Here is a 23,690-nt window from a genome sequence, read left to right as displayed (position 1 = left end):
CTGTGTCTGCACTATGTTGATGTGTGTGAGGGCTGTGCAGTTCAAGCAGAAACGCTGCCGCTTGTTCAGAGACATTAGCATCATGACACAGTCCACGCCTCTTCCAGTCTGGGACCATTTCTAGCTTTCAATTGGTGAGGATTTGTTGTTATTTATGCCAAATGTGAGTATGTGAAGCATATGTGAAAGGATGCTGAAGCAGTTGGCAGCTTTATGGTAGTCAAATGTGGGTCTATTCAGAAGATTTTGCTTTTATGCGTTTGATTTTCCTTAATGTGAGCCATGTGTAGAGACGCCGCCACAGTACGGTAATTAATCAATGGCAAACTTTTCTTAAATGGGTATTTTTAGAAAATCATTAATATGAAGCTAGGCTTCCAAACGTCTGCGCTCCCTGCTCACCTTTTGTGTCTCCATCATTTGTGTCTCCACAGATTTAAGGGATCATGTACGATGCGACGAGGGTGCCATCTCCCAAAGATGGTGCGAACGGGGAGGCCCAGCCCGTGGTCCCCAGAGCAGAACCGGGAACAGCTGCTGGATCGGGGGGGCCAGCGCTGACTGCGGTGCTACAAGCTAAAAGCGAGGAGGAACAACCAGGTGCAACGGAGGAGGAGCCTAAAGCAGAACCTGTCCTGGTGAAGAAGCCACACAGGGAGATTCTGGACCATGAGAGGAAGAGGAGGGTAGAGCTCAAATGTATGGAGCTCCAAGAGATGATGGAAGAGCAGGGGTGAGTAGATGAGTTACAACAGGCCTATGAGACCCACAGAGAATAATCTCCTAAATCTGCAGCACCCCTCAGCTTGAAAGAAAAAAAGTAAACATATTCCAGTTACTCCAACAGAAACTACCTTCTAAAGATGCAGCTTTCGAGCAGTATGTCAAATGGCTCACCTTGTGTGCTTAGATAGCTTGAATAGCTTTTGTAATGTTTGTTTTATGTGCACACAATTTCCCATAAGCCTCAGATGTTCACCAGGAGCTTGTGAGGTCAGCAGAGATGAGCTCACGGTGTAACTGTAAGCTTTGAAATGCCTGTAACAACAGAGAGGATTAAAAATGTAGAACGATTTAGGGTACGGCACAGATTATTACTACACAGCAAAAAAATTATTTTAGAGGGCCCCATTATAGATTATGGATGAACAGACAAAACCACATTACAATGATGCAAGAACCTGCTCTGACACCACTTGTTTTTTTTCACTGAGCAATATTCAAATTCATAAAGCCTATAATTAAAAAGCAAAAATCAAATCGAGGAACATTTTTTTCAAAAAGACACACTTAATATGAGATGGCAGCCCTTTTCAGAGGAAAAACGTTCAACCACTGAACACAGTTTGTGGCTGGCTGGTAAAAACGTTGTGAAATAGCACAAAGCAGTTAAAGAAGCAGATATCTCCCTCTGGGGCTGGTAAAGACTAAAGAGAGATTAAAGGGGAAATCGACATTTTATCAAATGTATTTATCCACACAGGAAGTGTTTAGGTACAGCAATAAATTTAGGTAACTGGTGTTTTGAGGCCCAACAGAAAGAGTCAGTATAGTTACACAATTAGAAGTGTGAAAAATACAGATGAGGTATAAAAATGGAGGGGAAAAAAGTCTTAAACACCTGTTTGTGGGGGTCATTGATGTCTATCAAAAACAAAGATGGAGCTCCACATGAAAACTAAATGCCTTTAAAACATTGTAAAAATCTATCTTAAGAAAGGCAAAAATAAAAAATAGCTTAAACCATGTTTGATGGTTTGTCAACTTGCCTCTTTTATTTGCATTTATCACTTTTGTCATACTGTTCAAAGAAGATTCTCCCATTACGAGGCAAACAAGTCTTGCACATGATATAATTTGCTCAAATTTATTGGTTTACAGTGATTACAAACGATTTGGTGAACAAATTATCGGAACAAAGTAGAATACACTGTTGCGGCGAGACTCCGAGGCTTCATGACATGATGGATGACAACAACGTCTCCAGCAGCAGAGTCGGTGCAGAATTGAACAGTTGCGGGTAGAAAGAAAACACACTTTTGAGCCGAGAGAAAACAAGAGTAATGCTCAGAGTTTCGGAAGATGTGAACAAAATGACGGCTCTGAATGGGCGTTGATATCGCAGTTGGGCCTGGGGATTTAACGTGGTCGTGATTCATCAATCAAGTTGTGCTCTGTAACGTGCTAATGGGAATATGAATGGCGTTTCCAATCTTCATCTCATGTATGCGCCACAATTGAAATATTTAGAATAGGGTGAACAGTTGGAAAACTGCTGGGTGTGCACTGCACAGCTGCTGAGTTCAAAATCATTGAATTCAGAATCTGTTTCCTACTAAAAGTCATTTTTATCTCAACTGTGGGAGGGAAGAGAAAAACAAGCAGCTGCAGTGAAAACAAGGAAGCAAAAGGTACGGTGTTTTTGGAAGTAAGTGGTGCATAGCAGACATGTTTTGATAATTTGGACATTTTTAGCAGTGTGGTATGAAAAGGTTTGCGGGTGTGAGCTGTCATTACACATTGTGTTGATCTAAAATACGGTCCCATGTGGGAGGTTGCTCTGCGGAGTTAATAAAAGGAAGTGAAGTATCGTGGGACTTTTGAGCGTATATAAAAGGGTAAAAAAATTCAAAATATGCGGGAATGATTCACAATTAAAAAAAATTTTATTATCTGAATTCAAGCTTGTGAATTGGTAGTAAAATTGCATGTTTTATGCAAAAGGGAAAAGCTAATATTGGTCATTCCTTGCACCAAATTCTAAGTACTGCCAACACTCGGCCCCTGCATTTCTGTCCTTATCTTCAAGTGACGATTGTTAGTGATGTTGCCCGGGAGACAGTCAGTGCACAGGTCAACCCAACTCAGACTCTCCAATTAGCATCCAGCACAAAGTTAGAAGAAGACATGGGAACTGTAGAGACTGCAGTCACGCTTATCTACAATCTCAGGGTTTCTCCCTGGTGGATTTACTCTCATTAACATACACACACACACACACACACACACACACACTGCTGCTTGAATAACCACAGCTTGTTGGCGATCTCCAGGCTGGCAGAGACCATGATTAATGGCGAGCTCTGTGATCCCGTGTTAGTGTGGGAAAGACTCTGTTTCCCACTGATACTTCGTAACATTTTACCCACATCAAATTTATAACTATAAAGCTGGGTAATCCTTAATATGTAAAGGGATGAGGAATTAAATGAATTAAAGTCAAGCTAATTAGGGAGTTTTTTTGGGGGGGTCTACATATGAAAGGTGGCAGAAGGTATTAGACAGCAGCCGGTGCTGGATTAGATTTGCATTTTCGTCCACTGATTTTCCACCCATCCCTCCTTCCCTGACCATGACCGCTCTTGTCAGGCGGCGTGGTCTCATTAACACTGCCTGGTAGTGGTTGAGCTACTGCAGATTAATGTGGCTGAAAGCAAGGGAAGAAAAAGAGTGGGGGTTGTGGGTGCCCTTTTCCCCATCTGTCAAGACCCAAGCCTTTCCAGGCCGGGAGCAGTCGCTCCTGGGTTGAGAGCGATGTACAACAGCCGTGATGTCTGGTGGAACAGTGCAGTGGCAGGCAGCAGCTTGGCTAATTATGACAGAACACAAGAAGACCAGAGACCCTCGCTGATCAGCTCCACTCACTCGTCAGACAGCACAAGCTCGGCTGGCAGAAAGTCGTATTTGAAGGAGTCCAACTGCTAAGCTGAGCAGAGTTTTGAACAGACTCATCTTGTTGGGCTATAACAAAAAGAGAATTTAATTTCGTCCCATTTGGCTCAGCCTCCCCAGCCTCTCCAAGTTCTAATGTGTCTCTTTAAATAAGAGAGTGTGTGTGGGGGGTTAAGCGATGGAGCAAAGGCATTCAACCCAACTGAGTTGGTGGCGGCAGAATGTTTTTATTTGTTGTTGGGTTTAAGGGTTGGGTTTGGGTTTCCACTTTTCTCCTCTTGGTCCTGATTTAGGGTGAGGTGAAGGTGGATGCCTGCCACCTTTGCTGCTCTATTGAAATTGCAGACATACCCCTCTTCCCTTTAAACCCCTCCCTCCCACTTCAGCCATACTGCTCTCCTGTGAAAAGACCAGGATAAATGGTCTGTCTTGAGTGATGGCCTCACCATGGGAGCCAATTAAACTGGCTCAGCAATTAAAGTAGTCTGTTCATTTAGCCATCCAAAGCCTGGCAGCATGCCCCATTCATTTGTGCACTGAGTGCTCTGCTGCTGCAGGGAATATTGCCATTATGAGTATATAAAACGGGCTGGAGGTTACATGTATCAGGCCATTCGTACATGACATCTGTCTGGAAGAGCATTATGTATGATCTCTGTGAGCAGCTTTCTGGATAAGATGGCACAAATAGGACTCAACAACAGTCTTTTTTTCACTACAAAGTGGAACTACTTTAAAGCAGCTTTGGGTATCGTAACATGGCTCACTGACGGATTTTCAGTTCAGTGGCTGTTGATCATACGAGGGTCCAGACAATTCGAGGGTTTGTTTCTTTTTTTCTCAAACCTGATTGAGGCCTAATGATTGTGCATGGTTCAAACTCCTGTGGTGCCCGAGCCTTTTTATAGCTCTTTAATGAGCTCTCTCGTCATGGGGCTTCAGTCAGACTAAACTGCAGACCTTTCAAACACGTAAACTCCACATTTATGCCTGCAGTGCATGCAATCACACATGCATATCTATAGAGAGACAGATGAGAAGATCATATTGTTTATCTATGAAAGAGCATGAGCATTGCCTTTGAATGAAAGCACAAAACTGTTTCCAATGAGCGGTAAGTGGCTTTTGAATAAGAGGAATTCAAAATTTATAGTAAAGTTTGAAGGTCGAAACCACCTCAAGCGTATAAAAAACACATTACAAACTTTTTACATCAAAGAACATGTACATTATGACACATAAGTATGAAAGCAGTTCAGACGGGCAGGAAAATACTTAACTGATATTGCTTTAGTAACATCTGCAGCAACACTTTTGGATTGCAAGAAATGTATTGTGCTAAGCCCCAATCTTATTAAGGGAGCTGCTCTCAGAGTTTTTAGAGGGCAGAGAGAAATAGCTATTTCTGTTCAGATGGAAATTTCCCAGCACACCAAAGCCAACGTCCTTGAAAACTGAACATGTCTGGTGAAGGTCCTCAGGGAGACATCATCACCACAGGGCACCAGATACAACAAAGAAGGTTAGCGCTGGACCAAACTGTTTCAAGTGCACTTGTTATAGGAAGTCTGAAAGAAGACAAGCACTCAGAAATGGTAGATTGTGCTGCTCCAGCCTTTGATGAGCTTAAACTGTTGGCAAGGTGAAGAGGGCCAAGTGAGAGCAAGGTATACTCTTTCTTTGCTACCCTCTCTGTCCAATTTATCTAGTAACTTAACCAGAAAATCTATGATTGGAGAACATCCATTGAAAAGCCTTTTCACTTGAGGATTAAACTAATGTATTTCACTGAAGGCCTCTGTCGGCCTCTTTAAATCTGCCCATGAAAACGTAATGTGTGGATGTTCAGGTTTGCTAACAGCAGCGCTTTCACTTTGCTTTCTCTGTTCTTTCTATCAGGATTGATTCCTGCAAAGATCTGCCTGCGGACAAGTTGTAGAGAAAACCTCTTCAGAGATCAGATGTGGAGACATCACTGGCAGTTAGACGGAGCACAAGCACATTGGAATAAGCCCCAGACATTTGCACTTCTCCTCAAATCAATGTCTATTACCATAAGGATGGTCTTGGGGCCACAGCTATTAATTTTCCTTGATGATGAGTTAATGGGGGAAATCTGTACCCACTCAAAGTTGTCTAATTACTTTAATCAAGTTCTTTAATCATGGTGCTTTTTCATAGCTACAGTGGTATGGAGGACATTGCTCAGATCGATGTCCTCTGTCTCTCCGTGGTACTCAGCGTGCTGTAGGCATTGGGCCTGAGCTAATCGGCCTTCATTTGGCCCCAATTAAATAACTGTGGTCTGTAAACAGTTGCTCATAGACATATACACACAATTATGAGAATACACAGCGGCACGGTCAGTTTCACATTTCACAGTTCAGTGATACCCAGTCTTGTTGGGAGGGACCGATTTAATCAGTCCTTCTTCCACACTGTATCAGGGCGGAACAGATGGTGACTTAAGGCGGTAGCATGGTTGCCGCGTCTGTCACGGCGGTGTCGCACCGTGACGTCAAAATGATGTTTCAGGCCTGGCGCTTCCCTTGAAAAGACGGCGCAGCGCGTTGTCGTGCACCAGTCGATTTTTGTAACTTGACGGCGCCGAGCACAACGAACCGGATGGACTGTTGTGAGACCAGGCTCAGTGAGGAGGTGCGTTTGTACAGACAGCTGTACGAAACTGCAGTGAAACAGCACAGGGACCACGTAAACTCCCCAAACTGGTGCACAGAGATTGGCAGAACTTTGGGGAAAGAGGGAGAGTTCTGTAAGAATGTGTGGAAGAAGCTACGGGACAGATACGTGAAGGCAAAGAAGAGGGCAGAAACTCTGTTGATGCCGGGGGCTTCAGACCTTTACCTCTATTGACTGAATTAAAAAATTAAAATGATCTGAAAACTGCAGCAGTATCATTAATTACAGTATTCTTGCTCTTGACAGCGGCATTGTTTTCTTCTCCACTTTCGTGGTTGTAGAGTAGCGGTAACCTTCACGTAGCAGCGACACCTCTGTGACGGAGAAAATTGCAACTACTCGCGCAACGACTTGCGCCACTATATAGGGTCCTATGGCGGGCACGAACTCGTGACGTCATCAACACCGCTCGCGCGAGCAGATGCAGCAACCATGCTAGAGCCTTTAGGGGGAAAGGCTGCTACCTTTCTAACTGTGGGAAGTACTAATGAGACCTGCAGTGGAGAAATGTGTCCTTTCAGTGTGTACATCACAATCCAATGTGAGGCTGTTTAACACAGATAGAATCAGAACTTAACCTTGTGGATTTTTTGACTAACATCTCTTTGAATGCACCACAGAAGTTTGTCAGTCACGCAGGAAGGAAGTTTTAATCTTTCTGTAAAGCGCCACCATTCACCAGGATGCTGCAGGCCATCAGGTGCTGCAGAGGATCTCCCAGCCCATTCTTTCTGTACTGCAGGCTCTTTGTTAAAACAGCATCTCCGCTGGGCACACGCTCTCTGACTTTGGTTTGTAAGCTAGACAGATCAAACACAACCTAACTTTGTTGTGCCTCATGCAGCGAAGCCGGGCTGTGCTTCAGAATCGAGCAATTCAGCAGAAGGATAAGGAAAGAGATGTGGAGAGGGGATTATGTGATTCTGGATGATTTCTGTCAGATATGTTAAAATAGGTAGCTGCTAAAGCTAACACTCTGACCATATGCAGCACAAAAAGAAAGAGAAAAGCTTACAGGAATGCATTTGTTTGGCCAGAACCATTCTGTTTTCATAGTATTGTGTTACCCTCTTCAGTCCACAGAAAACAGCTGCTGCTGTAGAGATGACATGGAGCTAATCTATAGTGATGGCTCTTGCACTGAATGGAAAGCCATGAATACAAAGTGTTCAGGCCCTCCATTGTGCTGAGCTGACAGCTGCTGGGCTGAGAGATTGTCGTACAGCAGGACCTGATGACGCCGTCAAACCGATCGGCTTCCTCTCTGTCGGACCATCTTCCAGCTCTTTCCGCTCTCATCACGCTTTTCTTAATCTCATTCCCCGCACCATCAGTGTGCAAATAGCGTCCAGCTCAGAATATGTGGTATCGACTGCTATATTTAATCTGAGAAAAGCAAACTCCCCTCAGACTAATGCTATTTCCATGCTGATATGAGCCGCGGGTTGATTTACATTTCGTCTTATGAGCTGCAGTTAAAGAGCAGGAAGGAGAATCTGTTGCCATGAGCAGAGAACTGATAGTGAAGCTTGGCACGATCTGTTTTTGGAAATCTAGACCGGAGCAGTGGGTCCTTCTCACACAAAACCAATACGATCGTAGAGGGTGTTAGGGTGAGAGTGAAAAAAAACATATTTTTTCCAAATGATATTTTCAGCTGTTAAACCATTACAAAGGATGGCCCGATTAGATTTTTTTTTGTCCCCAACAAAATTAAATGTTGATGGAGTTTGTCAGTTTCAGAGAAAAGTCATTACGACATAACCAGGAAACACCAGATAAACATCAGCCATCAGTTTATGTTTTCATATTTGTAGATGGGGCGATTGCAGTGAACAAGTTGAATATTGGCTGATACCAATGTTAGGCCCATCCATGGTAATAAGGGAGGAGAACGGTGGCCTTGGAGGCTCATTGAACTGCTGGATGGATTTACTGTTGCTTTATATAAGATAAACCTATAGAGGTACTGAAGGCTGTAAGGTTTCCTGTTTCAGGCTTTTTGTGCTATTCTTTTTCACATTTTTGAACTGGTACAGAATGATTTTGATATGCATGTTTTAAGGCAAACATGAAATTCACATGCTGACCTCTCCCACAGCATGAATCCATAATTTCACATCGCTATTTATTTTCTTTTACTTTTCTATCAAATTGCATTTATTATGCAACTGTGGGATGTAAACACTTAACTTTTAATGAGACCTGAGGCAGAGCTCATTTGTGTCAGATAAATCTGAATCTGAAATATTATTGACGGTCTCTGAATGTAATTTGGGATATTGCAGAAACAGTAATAGAGCTGTTGATTTAGTTAATGAGATCCAATCAGTTGTCGGGGGAGATTTCCACATTTACAGCTCTCCGTTACTTACTGGATCCCTTAAGAAGTGCATTAATCCTGGGTGTGGATAAATATAAGAACATGGATAGCACATCAGAAACCCACATGTGAAGCTACTTTAAAAAGAAAATATCACAAATCAGATTTGAATGATGACTTAAAAGGCTTCATTCTTTGTTCCACTCCTTCACTGGTAATGCAGGATATCTGACATTCTGGTTGTAAAGTGATTCCTGAATCTTCATGGGAACATCCCACATTTCTGTAGTTTGTATATGAAGCAGACATCACAGTTCATGGAAGTGGCTTCCAGTCAGTCTAACTTTGACCTCCTCCATCTCCCTCCAGCTCTCTCTGTCGTGTTTCTCCTCTGTAACTCAGTGCAGCTCATTCCCTCAGACTGAGCCGAGTGTTGAGAGGGTTTGACGATGGTCTGAATTCACAGGGACATCGGCATACAGTGCATCGAGTACATGGTCTCGCACAGCTGTCCTATAAGAATCTCTAGGATATAGCAAGACTTGTTTGGACAGCCTGGTTGAATTATTACTGTGTCTGTTGCAGAGCTGTCACCGCTCTTGCTGTGGCAGCCCATGACAGCTTCTACTTGCGTTATTCACAAACCGTGAGGATGTTGCCCAAGGCTGTATGCATGAGCAATATCTGCCAGCTGTGAATTATTTGTTGTGTTTTGCACCGTTAAGACCACAGCGAAAATATAGCTTAACAGATCAGTTTGCTTCTCCTCCTGTTATTACACCTGTTATTAAAAAAAAAAAAAAAAAAGGCTGTCATGCAAAATTATATGATAGAATACGAAATCTGCATACGCTGATTTCTTTTGTGTGTGTCTCTGCAGTGGATTGCAGTATGATGTCTGTGTCAGCTTGTAGAAAGCTCAGCGGGATACGCAGAATAAAACATGCCGTGTTGTGCAGGCCCGCCTAGGGCGGAGGGTGACAGTGAGTCACCAGATTGTGCATTATTTGGCTGAGTGTAATTTTTGGTCAAAAGACAGTATTTGCCAGTTCTTCAGTTCTTCAGACTCTGACAGGATGACAGCTGTGGCTGAACTCCTGCAGCATTCATTCACCGTTATTTAAAGCTTCAAGTTGTCCTCGTTGGTTTGCTGCAGATCACCGATGAACGTGCGTGTCTTCTTTTCTTAACCGCCGTGTCTTCGTATCCTCAGGTACACGGAGGAGGAGATCCGACAGAAAGTGAGCACATTCAGACAAATGCTGATGGACAAGGAGGGCGTTATCACCAGAGAGGGCTCTCATACACAACCAGTGTAAGTTACTTCACAACAGGTCAATTCTGTTATTCTTTATCTGTATGCACTGTGTGTTCTGATTTAAACTAGCCTGCACATCTGCATCATAAAACCTCTTTCTACCTCGCTTTTAAAGACTGGACGTAATAAAGTGCTTCTTTAGTGGCCTGTCATGTATGTGTGTTTAAACTGTTGGACATTGAATTAGTTGGGTAAAATAAGGAGGAGGCTGAACATTGCTGCAGCTCGCTCGCATCGTTATTCACTTCCTTGCTTCACTCTTGTAAAAAATATTTCCATCGACTTTATTGCGCAATTCAAAAGGTTTTATATCCTTGACGATAAATCAATTACAAAATGAATACAGATGTTTCATAATGAATTAATCAAAAATCAAGACAGCAGTAAGTATCAAATGCAAGCAGAAATTGACTTTAAAGAGGGGTATGAGAAATGATCTGTTCCTCTAATGATGTCCTCATGCGGTCAGTTCCTGTAATGTGACTAATTGCACAAGTTCAACATATTTGAATTAAAATCTTTGGCTTTTGACTGTGAGGGCTTTTCATGGATACACAGAGAACAGTTAAAGCCAGCTGCTTTCAAAACAATTAGCAGCATTTAAAAGTCTTTTCTAAACGCTGTTGGAAGCAAATGAGGCAAAGATTGGCATGATAATTGTTAATTTGTTTTTCCCCTCAAGCTTTGAGCACGAGGTGGGAGGGAGAGTGCCTCATCTGAAGCACGAAAGATGGAAGTAAGGCAGTCAAAATGGGAAAAAAAATAATAAATTCCGTGCAGTCTTCATCTAGATCACAGCAAGATGGACAAACGCGCTCGTAGAGGCCACGGTTACAGCCTTTAAAAAGCATGGTGCATGTGAGTCAGTCCATCACACTGAATGTGTGACTGATGGAGGCAGGTGGCGTGGTGGTGACCTGACCTACTGTCTGTGAACTTGTGACTGGTAATGGAGTTGATGCTCGCTGTCTCTCCGATATGGTTAATGATTCTATCTCCCCTGCGCCTCATCTGGTGTCTGACATTTAACTTCAACACGATTAAATGAGGAGGAAGGTTGTTACCCTGGACAGCTATGTACAGTAGGATGAATCTATTAACATTTAATGCCGAAAGAAAGCAAACTTCTGTTTCAGGTCGCTTTTGTCAACTCTGCAACACTCGCTCTCCATAAAAGCCTTGTTATCATCCCACTCCTCTTCATCCTCTGTACTCACACAGGCCCCAAACACACTCATTGTGTCCAGCTATCTTGAAGTGAAATACTTACAGCAAGCAAGCCTTCATCAAACTACATTTACTGCCAATGAATGGTCCGATCACACCCCTCTGCTTTGAAGGGTTAATACAGAAGGTGACCCTCCCCCTGTTGGTGAGGCACTGTGTCCCAACACTTTGTGTTTAGCTATGGCTAAACCTCTTTTTGGCCTCTTTATCTAAGCTGTTAGCATAACACTAGGGATGTCCATCATATGTCAATAATTATTTGGGTAAATAGCCATGAAACTTTGTTTAAACACTAGTTTGACATAAGATGAAATGTAATGCACACAATTTTATGTCCCCTTTGTGTTTACTTGGTATAACTAAATACTTTGTTTTAATTAATTTGAGTGTTTTCCCAACAAAAATATCAGTAACAGTTCTTAGTTACTGGTAATTGTAAAAAAGTAATTGTGTAGAGTTGTTGGTGCGGGCAGGAATGACGACCGACTGGTAGAAGGCATGCAACATCCTCCTTCAAAGATTGAGGGACCTAAACATTCTCATAAGATAAAGTTTTTGCTGTATCTTCTTGAAGACAGCCTCAATGTTGTAGTTTTAGTCCAGTCTGTTGTCAAGGTGAAAACCCATGTTTGGCTTATACCTGGTCCTCCGAAAAACCACAATAATCTCCTTTGGTTTTTTTTCACATTTAAGATGCATGCCACAAAGGGATTAACCCTATTCCCTGCACTCAGCCTCTTGTCCATCATTGATACATCCAGTATTTCTGGATATAACAGGAATCGGAGTTGTTCTGGAAATCTGTTTATAGGGTAAAGAGAAACAAAGACTACAGTCCCCGGTGGTGCTCCTGTGCTGCAGACCACCTTCTCAGACACACAACCCTTCAGTTTCGCAAACTGTGGTCTTTTTAGTCAATAAACCACCTCAATTTTCTGGAGCTTCTCACATAACAGCACAGGTGAAATTCTATTGAAAACTCTGTAGAAATCAAAGTATATGATCCTCACAATGCTTACCGCTATGTCCAGAAATAAACTGTTGGAAATTCATGGGAGATGGACGACATCATTTTCAAAAAAGAATAAATATGATAAATCAAGGCAACATGTATGAATCAAGCTAATACAAACTATTATTCATTTTGTATTTGTTTGATAAATGGATTTTAAAATGTTCAGGAAAGCCTTTATCTATCCACCCAGTTCAGTTTAACTTGTCGTAATTGAAGTACTTTCTGACTGCTAAATGACTTTAAAGGTTAAGTATCCTGTAACCCACTTTCTTAGACCTCCCAAAGAGAGAAAGATACCATGTTGTTGTTCTGGTTTTCCTAAAATAGAGAAAATCATGAGCCGCTTCAAGGGCTTGAAGGGGGACTTTTTTTTTTTTAGATCAGATATTGGACTTAAGAAAAAACAATATGTGTGTGTGTATATATATATATAGATATAGATATATATATATATATATATATATATATATATATATATATATATATATATATATATATACATATATATGATACTGCTGCATCAACTGTGTATTTGATAAACTGAGGTGAAAGCTCAGTTCATGCTCTGAAACTTAACTGTGCTCCGGATGAAAGTGTTCAGTCGTTTATAGAATTGAAAACCCCCCACGGTTTTGTCACACTGCTGTCACAAGCAATCCTTTCCTGTGATATGAAGGGTCTGTGCCCTGACGTTTTTAATGGTGAACAGGGATTTCATCCACCCTGATACTGAAGTTTTCATCCAGTGCTAGTTCATAACTCTGTTTACTTGTGTCCATATTGATTTTCTGGAGAATGTAAGGGAAGTGTGAGAGAAGGAATGCAGTGCATAAAGCTTCTCGGAGTCCCTCTGGCTTACACATGGAGTCTGTGTGATTCATGCAGGATCAATGAAGAAGCTGATCCTGGGCTTCACATAGCTGGCAAATATCTGATGAAATGCCTGAGACAGACGTTTGTCATTAGGGAGTGAAAATATCTATTTCTTTTAACACTTGTGTGAAAATCTAATCACTGTGCAACCACAGCATCGTATTTTGCCCTGCAGTCACATAACTGATCGGTTCAGCTTTAACAGTCAGTGCTTCATTTTAATACGATAACTTTAAAGCAGCTACGTGACCCCACCCCCCCTCCACACACACACACACACACACACACACACACACACACACACACACAGGATGGGAATTGATGAATCTATCCTCCATCTACCACTCCCCAAAAATAACACACTATAATTTTCTGCAGCAACAGAAATACATTCGGGCCTTCGGAAAGGATATGAATGAGTTGCACCACTTTGTCCTGCAGCCCTGAGGATGGACTTGGTTGTAGTCCATCACTGCCAGGTCCCAGGGACAGTGGCTGAACGAGGGAGCCTCACCAGTCCAGCTATAAACATGGCAACACTCACTCATCTGCCTAACGGGGGCACTGTCTGGCTAGACAGATGTCTCCTGCATATTGGCATCAATTAAGAGATTAGAGACAGGGCGGGGAATTAGTTGATTTATCATCAGTGACTGAGCACGTGGGCCATGAGATAGTTTAAATTGCTGTTAATTGCTTTTATTCTTTTGGCAGAGTGCATCCTACAGGAACACTGGCCTAAGGCAAATAGACACAAAGATGTTGGTAAAATCAGTATTTTGGTTTATCAAAAGCCAAACTGAGATATTAAATGTGAGGCAAGGCAAGGCATCTTTATTTATATAGCGCATTTCATACCACAAGCAACTCAATGTGCTTTACATAAAGACAAGGCATTTAAAAGAACATCATAAAGCAGCATTAAAAACAAGCAATTTAAAGAGAATAAAAAAATAGAATAAAAATTAAAACACAGTTAAAAGCAATCAAAGAAGAGGGGAAAAAATATATATAAATATATATATATATATATATATAAAACAATTAAGAGGATTTATAGCATTATGCTTTAAAATTATTTAAAGGAACTCAACCATAAGCACACCGAAAGAGAAATGTTTTTAACCTGGATTTAAAAGTGCTTACAGTTGTGGCTGATTTCAGTTCTGCTGGTAGTTTGTTCCAGTTGTGTGCAGCATAACAGCTAAAAGCTGCTTCACCGTGTCTAGTTTGAACTCTGGGCTCCACTATCTGACCTGAGTCAGTAGATCTCAGAGCTCTACTGGATTTATACTGCTAGCATGTCATTCATGTATTCTGGACCTAAACCATTACCTGATTTGTAGACGAGTAGCAAAACTTTAAAGTCTATTCTGTATCTGACCGGGAGCCAAATATAACAGGTATTAAAAATGCAACCATGAATCCAGATAATTGAGGCTTTATTTGTGTCAGATACATGCAAACGCTAAGTAAGACTTCCACATTTGTTGCAGCTACCTGAATTTTTGCAGTGATAAAGGTGGCATCATCAGCTTGCAATCTTTACTTTATCTGAGGGGTACTTCAGTCTGTATTTATTCCAATTCAAGCACATAAACTGTTACAGCTGGTTACCTCTCTCTGCAGTCTGAGACTGTTGTTTTTTTTGCTCAAAGTCCACTTAAATCTGTGTAAAAAAAACTTTTTTATGTGTGTGTGTGTGTGTGTGTGTGTGTGTGTGTGTGTGTGTGCGTTGCATGTATGTGTTTGGAAAAGGTCTGTCATGGTGAAGGGAGGTTTTTCTGCTGCTCTTTGGCATCCCTGCTGTGCTCATCGGTGCTCAACCAATTAAGGGCTCTGTTGTCTTGTGTTTTCCTAACAAACCACAAAGCAAAGCCTTAGTTCAAATGTGCACCCCTCTCTACCTCTTTTATTCTACATCCCCGTGCTCTCCTTTCTGATCTAATGTGAAACTTCCTCTTAATGTGGGTTTGATCTCCTCACTCAAGTTGCATCATCCTTTGCTTTATTAAATTGTTGATCCTTTTCCTTATTCCTTCCTGTTTTATCCCTTACTAACAGAGGCTGCATGACAAGTCATTGAGGTTAGGTTTGTGTTTTCATCGCTGTCCAGATAATATCTGCAGATACTGCCACATGGTAAATATCTATGCTATACAGTCAACAAAATGACATGCAACTTGATGTGACAGGGTGTGTGACAGTGTGAGGGGGAAAACAATCGCTGTTGTGTGTACTTTATAGGTTTTTTAAAGCATGTATGGAGATGTTAAGGCTAGGTTTGATGAATCAGAGGGGGGCATAAAACAGTATAGCGGTACAGGGAGGATTAGGGAGGAGACTGCAGCCATCTGTCGGTTTATACAATCCAGAGTCTGAAAAACAAATTGGAAAATATGAATCCTATGAGCGAGAGCCGATCATTCATTCAGAGAAAAATCCCCCTTTAAGGCTTAAGTCCTAAAAAATCTGAAGTGTATTTAATATATTTATTAAAACCAAATCAGATAGTGTATAAGTGTCTATAATTGTTTGCTCAGTTATTTTCTCAGTTTGTAAATGATGTGAACCTGGAAGAGGCAGATGGAGTTTATGACAGCAGTAAAAGTAAAAGGTTTGCTCAGGGACCCCTGAACAGTTTATTCCAGCCATGGAAGTTAAACTGATTATGAAAATTTAGAATTGGACTGAACTTGTTGAATTCACCTTTAGAGTGGCTTCAGATGACTTTTGTTGTTTAATGGTACTATACGCTGAACCGAATTTAACCAAAAACTAACTACTGATTTCATTTTGTCTGGTGCTATTTGGCAAAGGTTAGCATCTAAGATACCCCAGTAGATCATAAAGGGCAAATACTTATACTATTTCATACGATGTATGACCATAAGTTCATCTTTTAATTTAAAGAAATGGGTTTGAGAGGATTTAGAGACAGTATTTCAGTGGCAGAGTTCGTCCCTTGAAATACTTACAGAAGGTGTGTTTGTTATCACTGAATACTTAAAGCTGCAGTCTGCAAGATTTGTTGTTGTCATACGTAAAGTCCTACTTTTTGGCATTTTAAGAGTTTACATGATCTATCAGAACGCTTGAAGTTGAAAACGGTGACCTCCGTAGTCGCAAAATGCAAGAAATGCTTATTTTTTAACCAAAAAATAAAAAGTTATTCAACTTCCTGTCCCGCCCCTTCAAAACACATGAGAACTCGTGCACGTCTACGTGCACGCCAGATGCGCCTACACGACTCCTCATTCATCAACTCACCTGTCATTTGCGATCATGGAAGACACAGTAAGTAAGTAGACTAGCCCGTAATGAAGTTCAATAGTCCAGATAAATAAGCGTGGGGACGAGCCTACCTTGTATCGCGCGTGCACAATCGGTGATTGACAGGCAGCAGAGCCCAGCTCATAAACCTGATTGGTTACCTTTTACCGGTCCGGTCTGCAATTTTGTAAACAAACCTGCTGGCTTTGGAGGGACCTAGCGGGACATATAGGGGACCTAGAGAACTCATTTTTTTTGTATTGGGGTATTTAATGTACTACTTTCAGAATCCCCGGACAGTTCCAGGCATTATGCTTGAAAAAGAGTTGCAGACTGCAGCTTTAAGAGTTTTGTTGTTGAAGAATAAATAATCAGATCTTTTAAACTCTCAAACCTTGATATCAGAGTGCCCCGATTCGCACGGGACTTGTATTACCTATGGACCCCCCGTAATTCGGAATAATTGCGGAGAATGTCTGAGTTCTTAGTCCTGTGCGAATGCGCCATGTCCGTGATTTGTGGGGTAATAATTCCGCCGCGAATTACCTACTGTATTTCGGCAAAACACAGACGTCCTGTGGTAATTTAAGTCCCGTGTGAACGCACACGTGTGTGTTCAACCTATGTGTACAACCAGGTACAACGGGGCAAAACAGGAAGTTACGACAATTACGGAATATCCGCTCATGATGTCTGTGATTTCAGTAAATTACAGACTTTTGCTTGTCCCGTCCGAATGCGCCACAAAAAAATACAAAGGTGCGGGGGTAGTTGCGAATTACCAGTGATCCATAGGTAATATTTATCCCGTGCGAATCGGGCTTTAATGGTGGTCTACAGTAAAGCAGATCGATCATCAGAACACTTTTTACTTTATGTCAACATGGACGATCTCTGTTTTGAATCTGATGGCACTTCTTCATCCCAGAACCCTGCATACTCCATGCTGCTGGTACTAACTGATTGTGAAATAGAGGAGATTGTGTCTTAAAATAGATTAATTGGTGAGCAATATGACATGATTAATTTAGTCATCTTTGTTAACTATTCTAATTTATAATGCCAGAGGGGATGATCTGACTTTGCAGCTGATGTTGCTGCATTTCTCTTCATCGATCTGTCTGGACTCTGCAGATGAAGATGCGAGTTATTGAGTTGCTGGTAAAATTAGCTCATCTGTTGCTTCTGCTACTATTGTGTCTCTGGTTGTCATGGTCACAAAGCCAACAGCAGCAGCACGTTGAAAACGCTGAACCATTACTGCGTGCTGCTGTCTGTCGCTACGTTTTCATTGAGAACTCTGGAGGCGCTCTTCATCTCACGATCTCGTGTTTTCAGGGTGAACAACCTGCACTATCACCCTGACGACTATGAAGAGGACCCGGAAGTAGATGGCTACGAAGATGGCGACTACGACCATGGCAGGTCGGTTGCAGTGTGTTGTAACCACCAGCTGTCACCTCTCCAGTCATGAATTCAGTCATTTTCTGCCCTGTTTCCCCTGATAAGTTTCAAATTTAAGGACAGAACTGCACTTCGGATATAAATGCTCTTCAAACATACCAAAATAGTTCATGCACAGTAATAGCGAGCATGTAAAGGTAGCCATTATCGTTTTCAACATCATCGCGCAGATGGTCATTCAAACTGTATTCTGCTCGTACGACAAGATCAGGTTTAATTTCTCTGAAGGGATTTCCTGTTTCCCCGCTATTGCACGAATATTGTGTTACAGCCGAATAGACTGAGGAAATGAGAAAACATACACACACTATCCTATTATCGGCACAGCACAAAATAACTATAATCAGAAATTGAAAACTGCAAATGATTATAATAACCATCACTTGCACATTATTCCTATCTTTCTCACAATGCCCCCCTGTCCCTCCTCTTCTCTCTTTCTGCGGCCAATTCAGACTGAAAAGGAAATCAAGCAGCTCTCCATCACCTCGTCCAAAGAAAAGAAAGAAGAAGAAATCTGGCCGTCGAAGGAGTCGGTGAGTGGCGCCTGCTGATTATTCCTTTTATTTTATTTTTCAGCCCTGCTGATAGAAAAAAAATGAACTATATTTTTGTGGAATGGAATTCTAATTATTTTCGTGAGACTTCAGACAGAATTTAGCAAACCATAATGTCGGCCTCAGTTTTCTTTTGACAAGGTCAGCAAAGGGAAACGGAGAGAGACTCGGTGGGAGAAGAAGTTAGCAGTGAAATTAGATTCACTTTGCAGTCATTGCATGAATGCCTCCCTCTACTCTCCATCAACAGATTTGGCAGCTCCTCACCCACTCGCAGAGAGAAGAAGAAGAAGAGTGGGAAGAAACACAAACGAGACAGGTGAGTGTGTACATGCTGCGAGTGTGGCAACAGCGACGTGTCATCACGAGTAGAAATCTAATCTGGCATTTCAAGTGTTCACCTCCACGTTAATGTGATGTTCACAGATGCGGTTTCACTCATCAGAAACATAAATTCGAATGAATAAATTAGAAAAAGGAATAACAAAGCTGAAGAAGAATAAAAAGCGTGAAGGACAAAAGCAAGAAGAAGAAGAGAATAAAGAAGGTCAGGGCCAAGAGGAGGAAAGGCAGCAAGAGATGCAGGAGAGAAAGATAGGAGGAAAGGAGGGAAAACAGGAAGAAGAAGAACCAAATTATTCTTTTCTGGAAGGAATGCAACAAAAGGCAGAACATTTTAGGAGATGATTGATTCAATGAGGAAATGGTGGGGAAATGGAGAGGAGAGAGAAAAGTCAGGGACAATGAAAGAAAGAAAGGCAGGAAGAAATATAAAGGAAATGAGAGGAAAGATTAGTTAGAAAGTAAGACATTAAAAGGAAGTGTATTTTAAACACTAGGAGAAATAGTTGAAAATTAAAGACAAAATCTAAAGATAAAAGCAGAGAAAAAGATTTAGAAGGAAAGGAAAAGCAGCACGAAGACGGAAAACAGAAAGAGATATAGTAGGGCATTAAGATGAGGACAAAGAAGAAAAATAGGAAGATTAGAAAAGGATAAACTGACAGGGGGAAAGGATGGAAGATGTTTAAAGATGTGCAGACAGGATGACAAAAGGAAAAGGAGGTAAAAAAAAAAGAAAAGGGAATAAAGGAAAGAAAAACAAGAAAAAGAAATGAATGAAAATGTTGAAATACCAGAGGATAAAATAGGAGAGACGAGGAAAAATAGACAAAAACAGAGAAGAAAAGAAATTAGCAAAAGGAAGAGAGGATGGTGAGAGGGAAAAGGAAGAAAAGAATGAATGGGTGATGAAAGGAAGGAACGGGATGATGGGATAAGTGACTCGTGAAAGGAAAATGATAAAATGGGAAGAAAAGGGGATGAGAATAAAATGAGGAAAGGATTGAAATGAAGGGGGGGTGTAAAGACATTAAGGAGATGAAAAAAAGAGGGGAAGAGGAGACAAAAAGAGAAAAAGAGTTCATCAAGAAAAACTTGCAATGCCTTGGGACATCATAACAACAATAAGCACGTCTAGAGAGGCCTCCTCCTCCACTTCCCCTCATTCTGCGCCTGACTCGGGGGGGGGGGGGGGGGGGGAAGCGGGACTAAATGTGCTGCTCTAATAACCCAGCCTATATGGGGACGCACAACACAAGAAAAATGAGCCTCTTACTAAATTGCAGAGCATCTCTGCGCTGCCCCACTCCTGTTTCCCACCTCTCATCCATCCATACACATCCCAGTCCCCCTCCAACACGCCCCCCAGCCTCACTCCAAAGATGCTCTGCATTGCAGGTACTGTTGATATATGAATAATATATGGAAAAAGCAGGGGCGGGGCAACATGCAGGGTTCCACCCCACAGATATCCTACTTTGATGCTTCTTTTAAAAATGCATATGAGGAGGGAAGCACAGAGTGCTTTCTTGTTAGATTTCTGCCGCTTGGACTTTGCAGCTCAGCTCAAGATGATCGCCTCAGCGCAGCACTGTCCACATAGTTTCATTGTGAAGGGAAGGAGAATTCCCTCTTTGGAGTAAACAACTCATATACAGCAGTCCCCGTCCGATTTCCTCTAGTGAGGAAACATGGGCTGCAGCACTGAGTCCCATATCAGCCACAAATGTTACTGTGACAGCTTTATTACTCCCATCTCAGCAGATCAACACACATTGGGCTGGTGCTCCCTCCCACTACATTCTGCATGCTGCAGGTGTGTAAAACAGCAGGGGGGATATTCAGGAAAATAAGTCTCTTAAGCAGACCAACCTCCCTAATCACCATAGTAACAGAGAGGATATGAAGGGAATGTGTCGGCCTTAATACGGAGCCCCCTACTCCTGTTGTGTCACTGAGAGCAACATCATCTGCAAGCAAACACTTCAAGAAATAAACTGCGACGTCCAACAGCTGTCACAACCTGCTGTGAGGACTCCCCGTGGGCATCTGTGTTTATATGGATAGATGTGATTTAGATGATGCCCATCATTCAAAGAAGCACATGATTAAATTTAATTAGGACTGACTGGCAGCTCTATACTTAAACTGCTTTGTGAAGGCTTTTAATATCAAAAATATACGCAACAACAGTAACTTCATCTAACTTGACATTTATGATCTGTGTGAGAGAATCCAGCTAAATAAAACTCACCTGTATGAGAGGCTGAGAGGCATTTCCAGGGACTTAACTGTATGTCGTCCTAATAATCCTCCGTCAACCTATCCCATTTTTCTAAAATGCCACCATAAGCGGGTTTAATAGTTCCTATAACCACCTCAAATCTAGGGCATTACATAAATTAAAAGATTTTTAAGTACAAGGGAAACCGGATTATTCGGTAAACCTGCTTCCTGAATCAATTGCTGTGGCATAAACTGTCTGAATCATTCAGGTGAGTATTATTACAAGATTAATGATTTTGTTTTTGCAGGTCTGCATCTGGTTCCAGGAAAAAGAGAAGATACAGGTGTGTATGACATTAAAGAATGAAAAAAAATGTGACCACATTTGGCATCCGTGCAATCGGTCTCAGATTAGTTATCCTATGTATTGTGTGTCGTTGTCATCTCTGCCTATTGATTACCGTTGGTTCAAACAATAATGTCGGTGAGTGGTACGCTGAGTTCCCTGCTTTGAATGCACGCGGCTTCATTATCCCACATCTGACTTTTGTTTCAGATCGGGCAGCCCGAAAAACAAACACAAAGACAAGAACAAACAAAAAAAGAGGTGAGACACCAACAGAATCACTTCTTCACACCTATTAATGTGTTATTATAGAGTTGATAGAGAGCCCTGTAGGTAGGTTCATTATTACATTTTAAGGAAACATTTTCAATGTGCTTGTACAGTATTGCAGATTTGTCCTCTGTCCTCATTAAAACAGACAGTGAACCATAGTCTCTTCAACAATAGGAACAATGGGAGTCACTTTGAGTCTCATGAATTTATATTGGTATTGTGCAACTATTATCCAGGGCTCAGACTTACATTTAATGGAAGCCAATGGAAAGCGCGTCTTCTTAGCATTTTGTGTGAGTTCAGCACAATTTTCGAGCCGTACGCCACAGCCCGCGTTGATTAGAACAATATTGAAAGTGTTTGCCGATGCATGAACAGTCTCTCATATCACTAGATTGACTACTGAGCTTGCTGTGCTGTGTGTGTCCCCATGTGTATGCACGCGCACACATGGCTTTGTGTTTGTGTGTGTTTATGTACACGTGTGTGTGTGTGTACGTGTGGTGCGTTTGTCCGTTTGCTGTCATCCATCAGGTCCCCCGGCGAGACTCCTGGCAGGAGCTCCCAGCGCCAAGGCAGCTGCTGCAGCTCCCGCAGCGCCTCTCTGTCCTCCACTCGGAGCACCTCCAAATCTCCCACCAGGTGCACACACGCTCAGACATACGATTACACTTGAAATTGCTCCGTTGTAAGCGGCTGCCCTGGTAACTGTCTTTCATTTTGTATTGGTAAGATAGATTCGGATACAAACTGCGTTCCTTAAATCCCATTTGAATGGCTGTGATATCTCACTCTGTACTGTGTAATGTCCAAAACTCCCTCAGAACTTACCATTCTTACTATGAACATATAGCTAAGTGAAAGTTCAAGCGGTCGCAGAATGTCTTAACATCTTAAAAGGAACTTTATTGTTGTTTGCACCCCTGGTTAAAGCATCTGTTGTGCTGTGTGGCTGTGCTCTTCCAGACTGGACTCCAAACACAAGACAGACGGGCAGAAGGCCTCCGCCACCTCGCTGTCCCCTGGTCCCAACCATCCCACCACGTGGCACAACGGGGACCACACCCAACGGAGCCGCAACGGCAAGGCCGGCAGACTCAACCACGCCGAAGGCGATAAAGGGAATGATGTATGTAATCTCCTCTATTTTACTCCCCACCCTCCCCACAACCCACTCCAGCGGTATCTGCAAACCTTTAACTTTCTCTCTTGTGATGGTTTACATGAATTCTCATCTTCTAGACACTGAAAGATTTGGTTGAATCTCTAAACAATCTTATTTTTTACATGCAGAAGACACTCCTGCCCTGTGTAAAACTTGCCGCTCCTGCTGCTTTGTTTCTGGCTCTATTTAACTCCTCTGTCATCTTATTTATTTCCTTTCATTTTGGGGTTGTTGTTTTTTTTTGGTTGGTTTTTTTTGGTTTATCTCGGTTTTTGCCAGTAACAGAGGGAGGTAGCAAAGAGAAGAAACTGTTTTTGTGTTTTTCTTCAGCACACATCCTCTGAGTCTGAACACAACATTACCATACAGCACCTGAATAAAAAGATGTCTCCCAAGCAGCTGCCTGCTAATGCAAAAGGGAAATAAACTAAACAGAGACAGGCTTGACTTTTTTAAACATTTCCTGTGTCGTACTTTAATGGCACAACCTGCTAACCTGTTTCCAAAAAAAAAGCAAGATAAATATAAAAACAGAGAAACTAGATGCAATGTTTATTCTGTTGTTATCCACACATTAACAGTATGTCTCAGTTCACAGAAAACAGCATCTTTATCTTCTGTAATGTGACGTATATCTGCTTGATATTGATCACGTAGTCAAGACTGAGGTCTGAGCTGCTGTCTACTTACACCTATATAACCACAAGCTAATTAAGTGTTTTACATGTTACTAGTCTGTTCTTTATTTAAAAAAACACATAATCACAAAGGGATCCTGAAGCATAAAGTGCCACAAACTATATATTAGATGCTGTCGACCTGAGAGGTGTACTACAAAGAAAGTTTAGGAGATGTTTGTCAGCTGGCCCAACAAAACCTAAAGCTCCTCTTCGGTATAAAGGCTGCTCCAGCAGAG

The 23,690-nt window shown here is 41.8% G+C and overlaps 1 protein-coding gene across 1 annotated transcript in view; it reads left to right on the top strand.

The window, feature by feature from the left end:
- The window catches only part of srrm3 (serine/arginine repetitive matrix 3), a 73,712-nt gene that overhangs the window by 36,808 nt on the left and 13,214 nt on the right, over positions 1-23,690 (top strand). The window contains exons 2-10 of the mRNA XM_075486412.1: positions 435-733; positions 9,909-10,010; positions 17,740-17,826; positions 18,321-18,401; positions 18,673-18,741; positions 21,299-21,334; positions 21,547-21,597; positions 22,144-22,251; positions 22,576-22,738. Of these exons, the coding sequence (XP_075342527.1) occupies positions 447-733; positions 9,909-10,010; positions 17,740-17,826; positions 18,321-18,401; positions 18,673-18,741; positions 21,299-21,334; positions 21,547-21,597; positions 22,144-22,251; positions 22,576-22,738 (984 nt within the window). The 5' untranslated portion in view covers positions 435-446. The remainder of the gene's footprint in view (positions 1-434; positions 734-9,908; positions 10,011-17,739; positions 17,827-18,320; positions 18,402-18,672; positions 18,742-21,298; positions 21,335-21,546; positions 21,598-22,143; positions 22,252-22,575; positions 22,739-23,690) is intronic.

Source organism: Odontesthes bonariensis, chromosome 16 (assembly GCF_027942865.1).
Source record: "Odontesthes bonariensis isolate fOdoBon6 chromosome 16, fOdoBon6.hap1, whole genome shotgun sequence".
Taxonomy (NCBI): domain Eukaryota; kingdom Metazoa; phylum Chordata; class Actinopteri; order Atheriniformes; family Atherinopsidae; genus Odontesthes; species Odontesthes bonariensis.
Note: the sequence above shows the minus strand (reverse complement) of the source record. Positions and strands in the feature narration are given on the sequence as shown.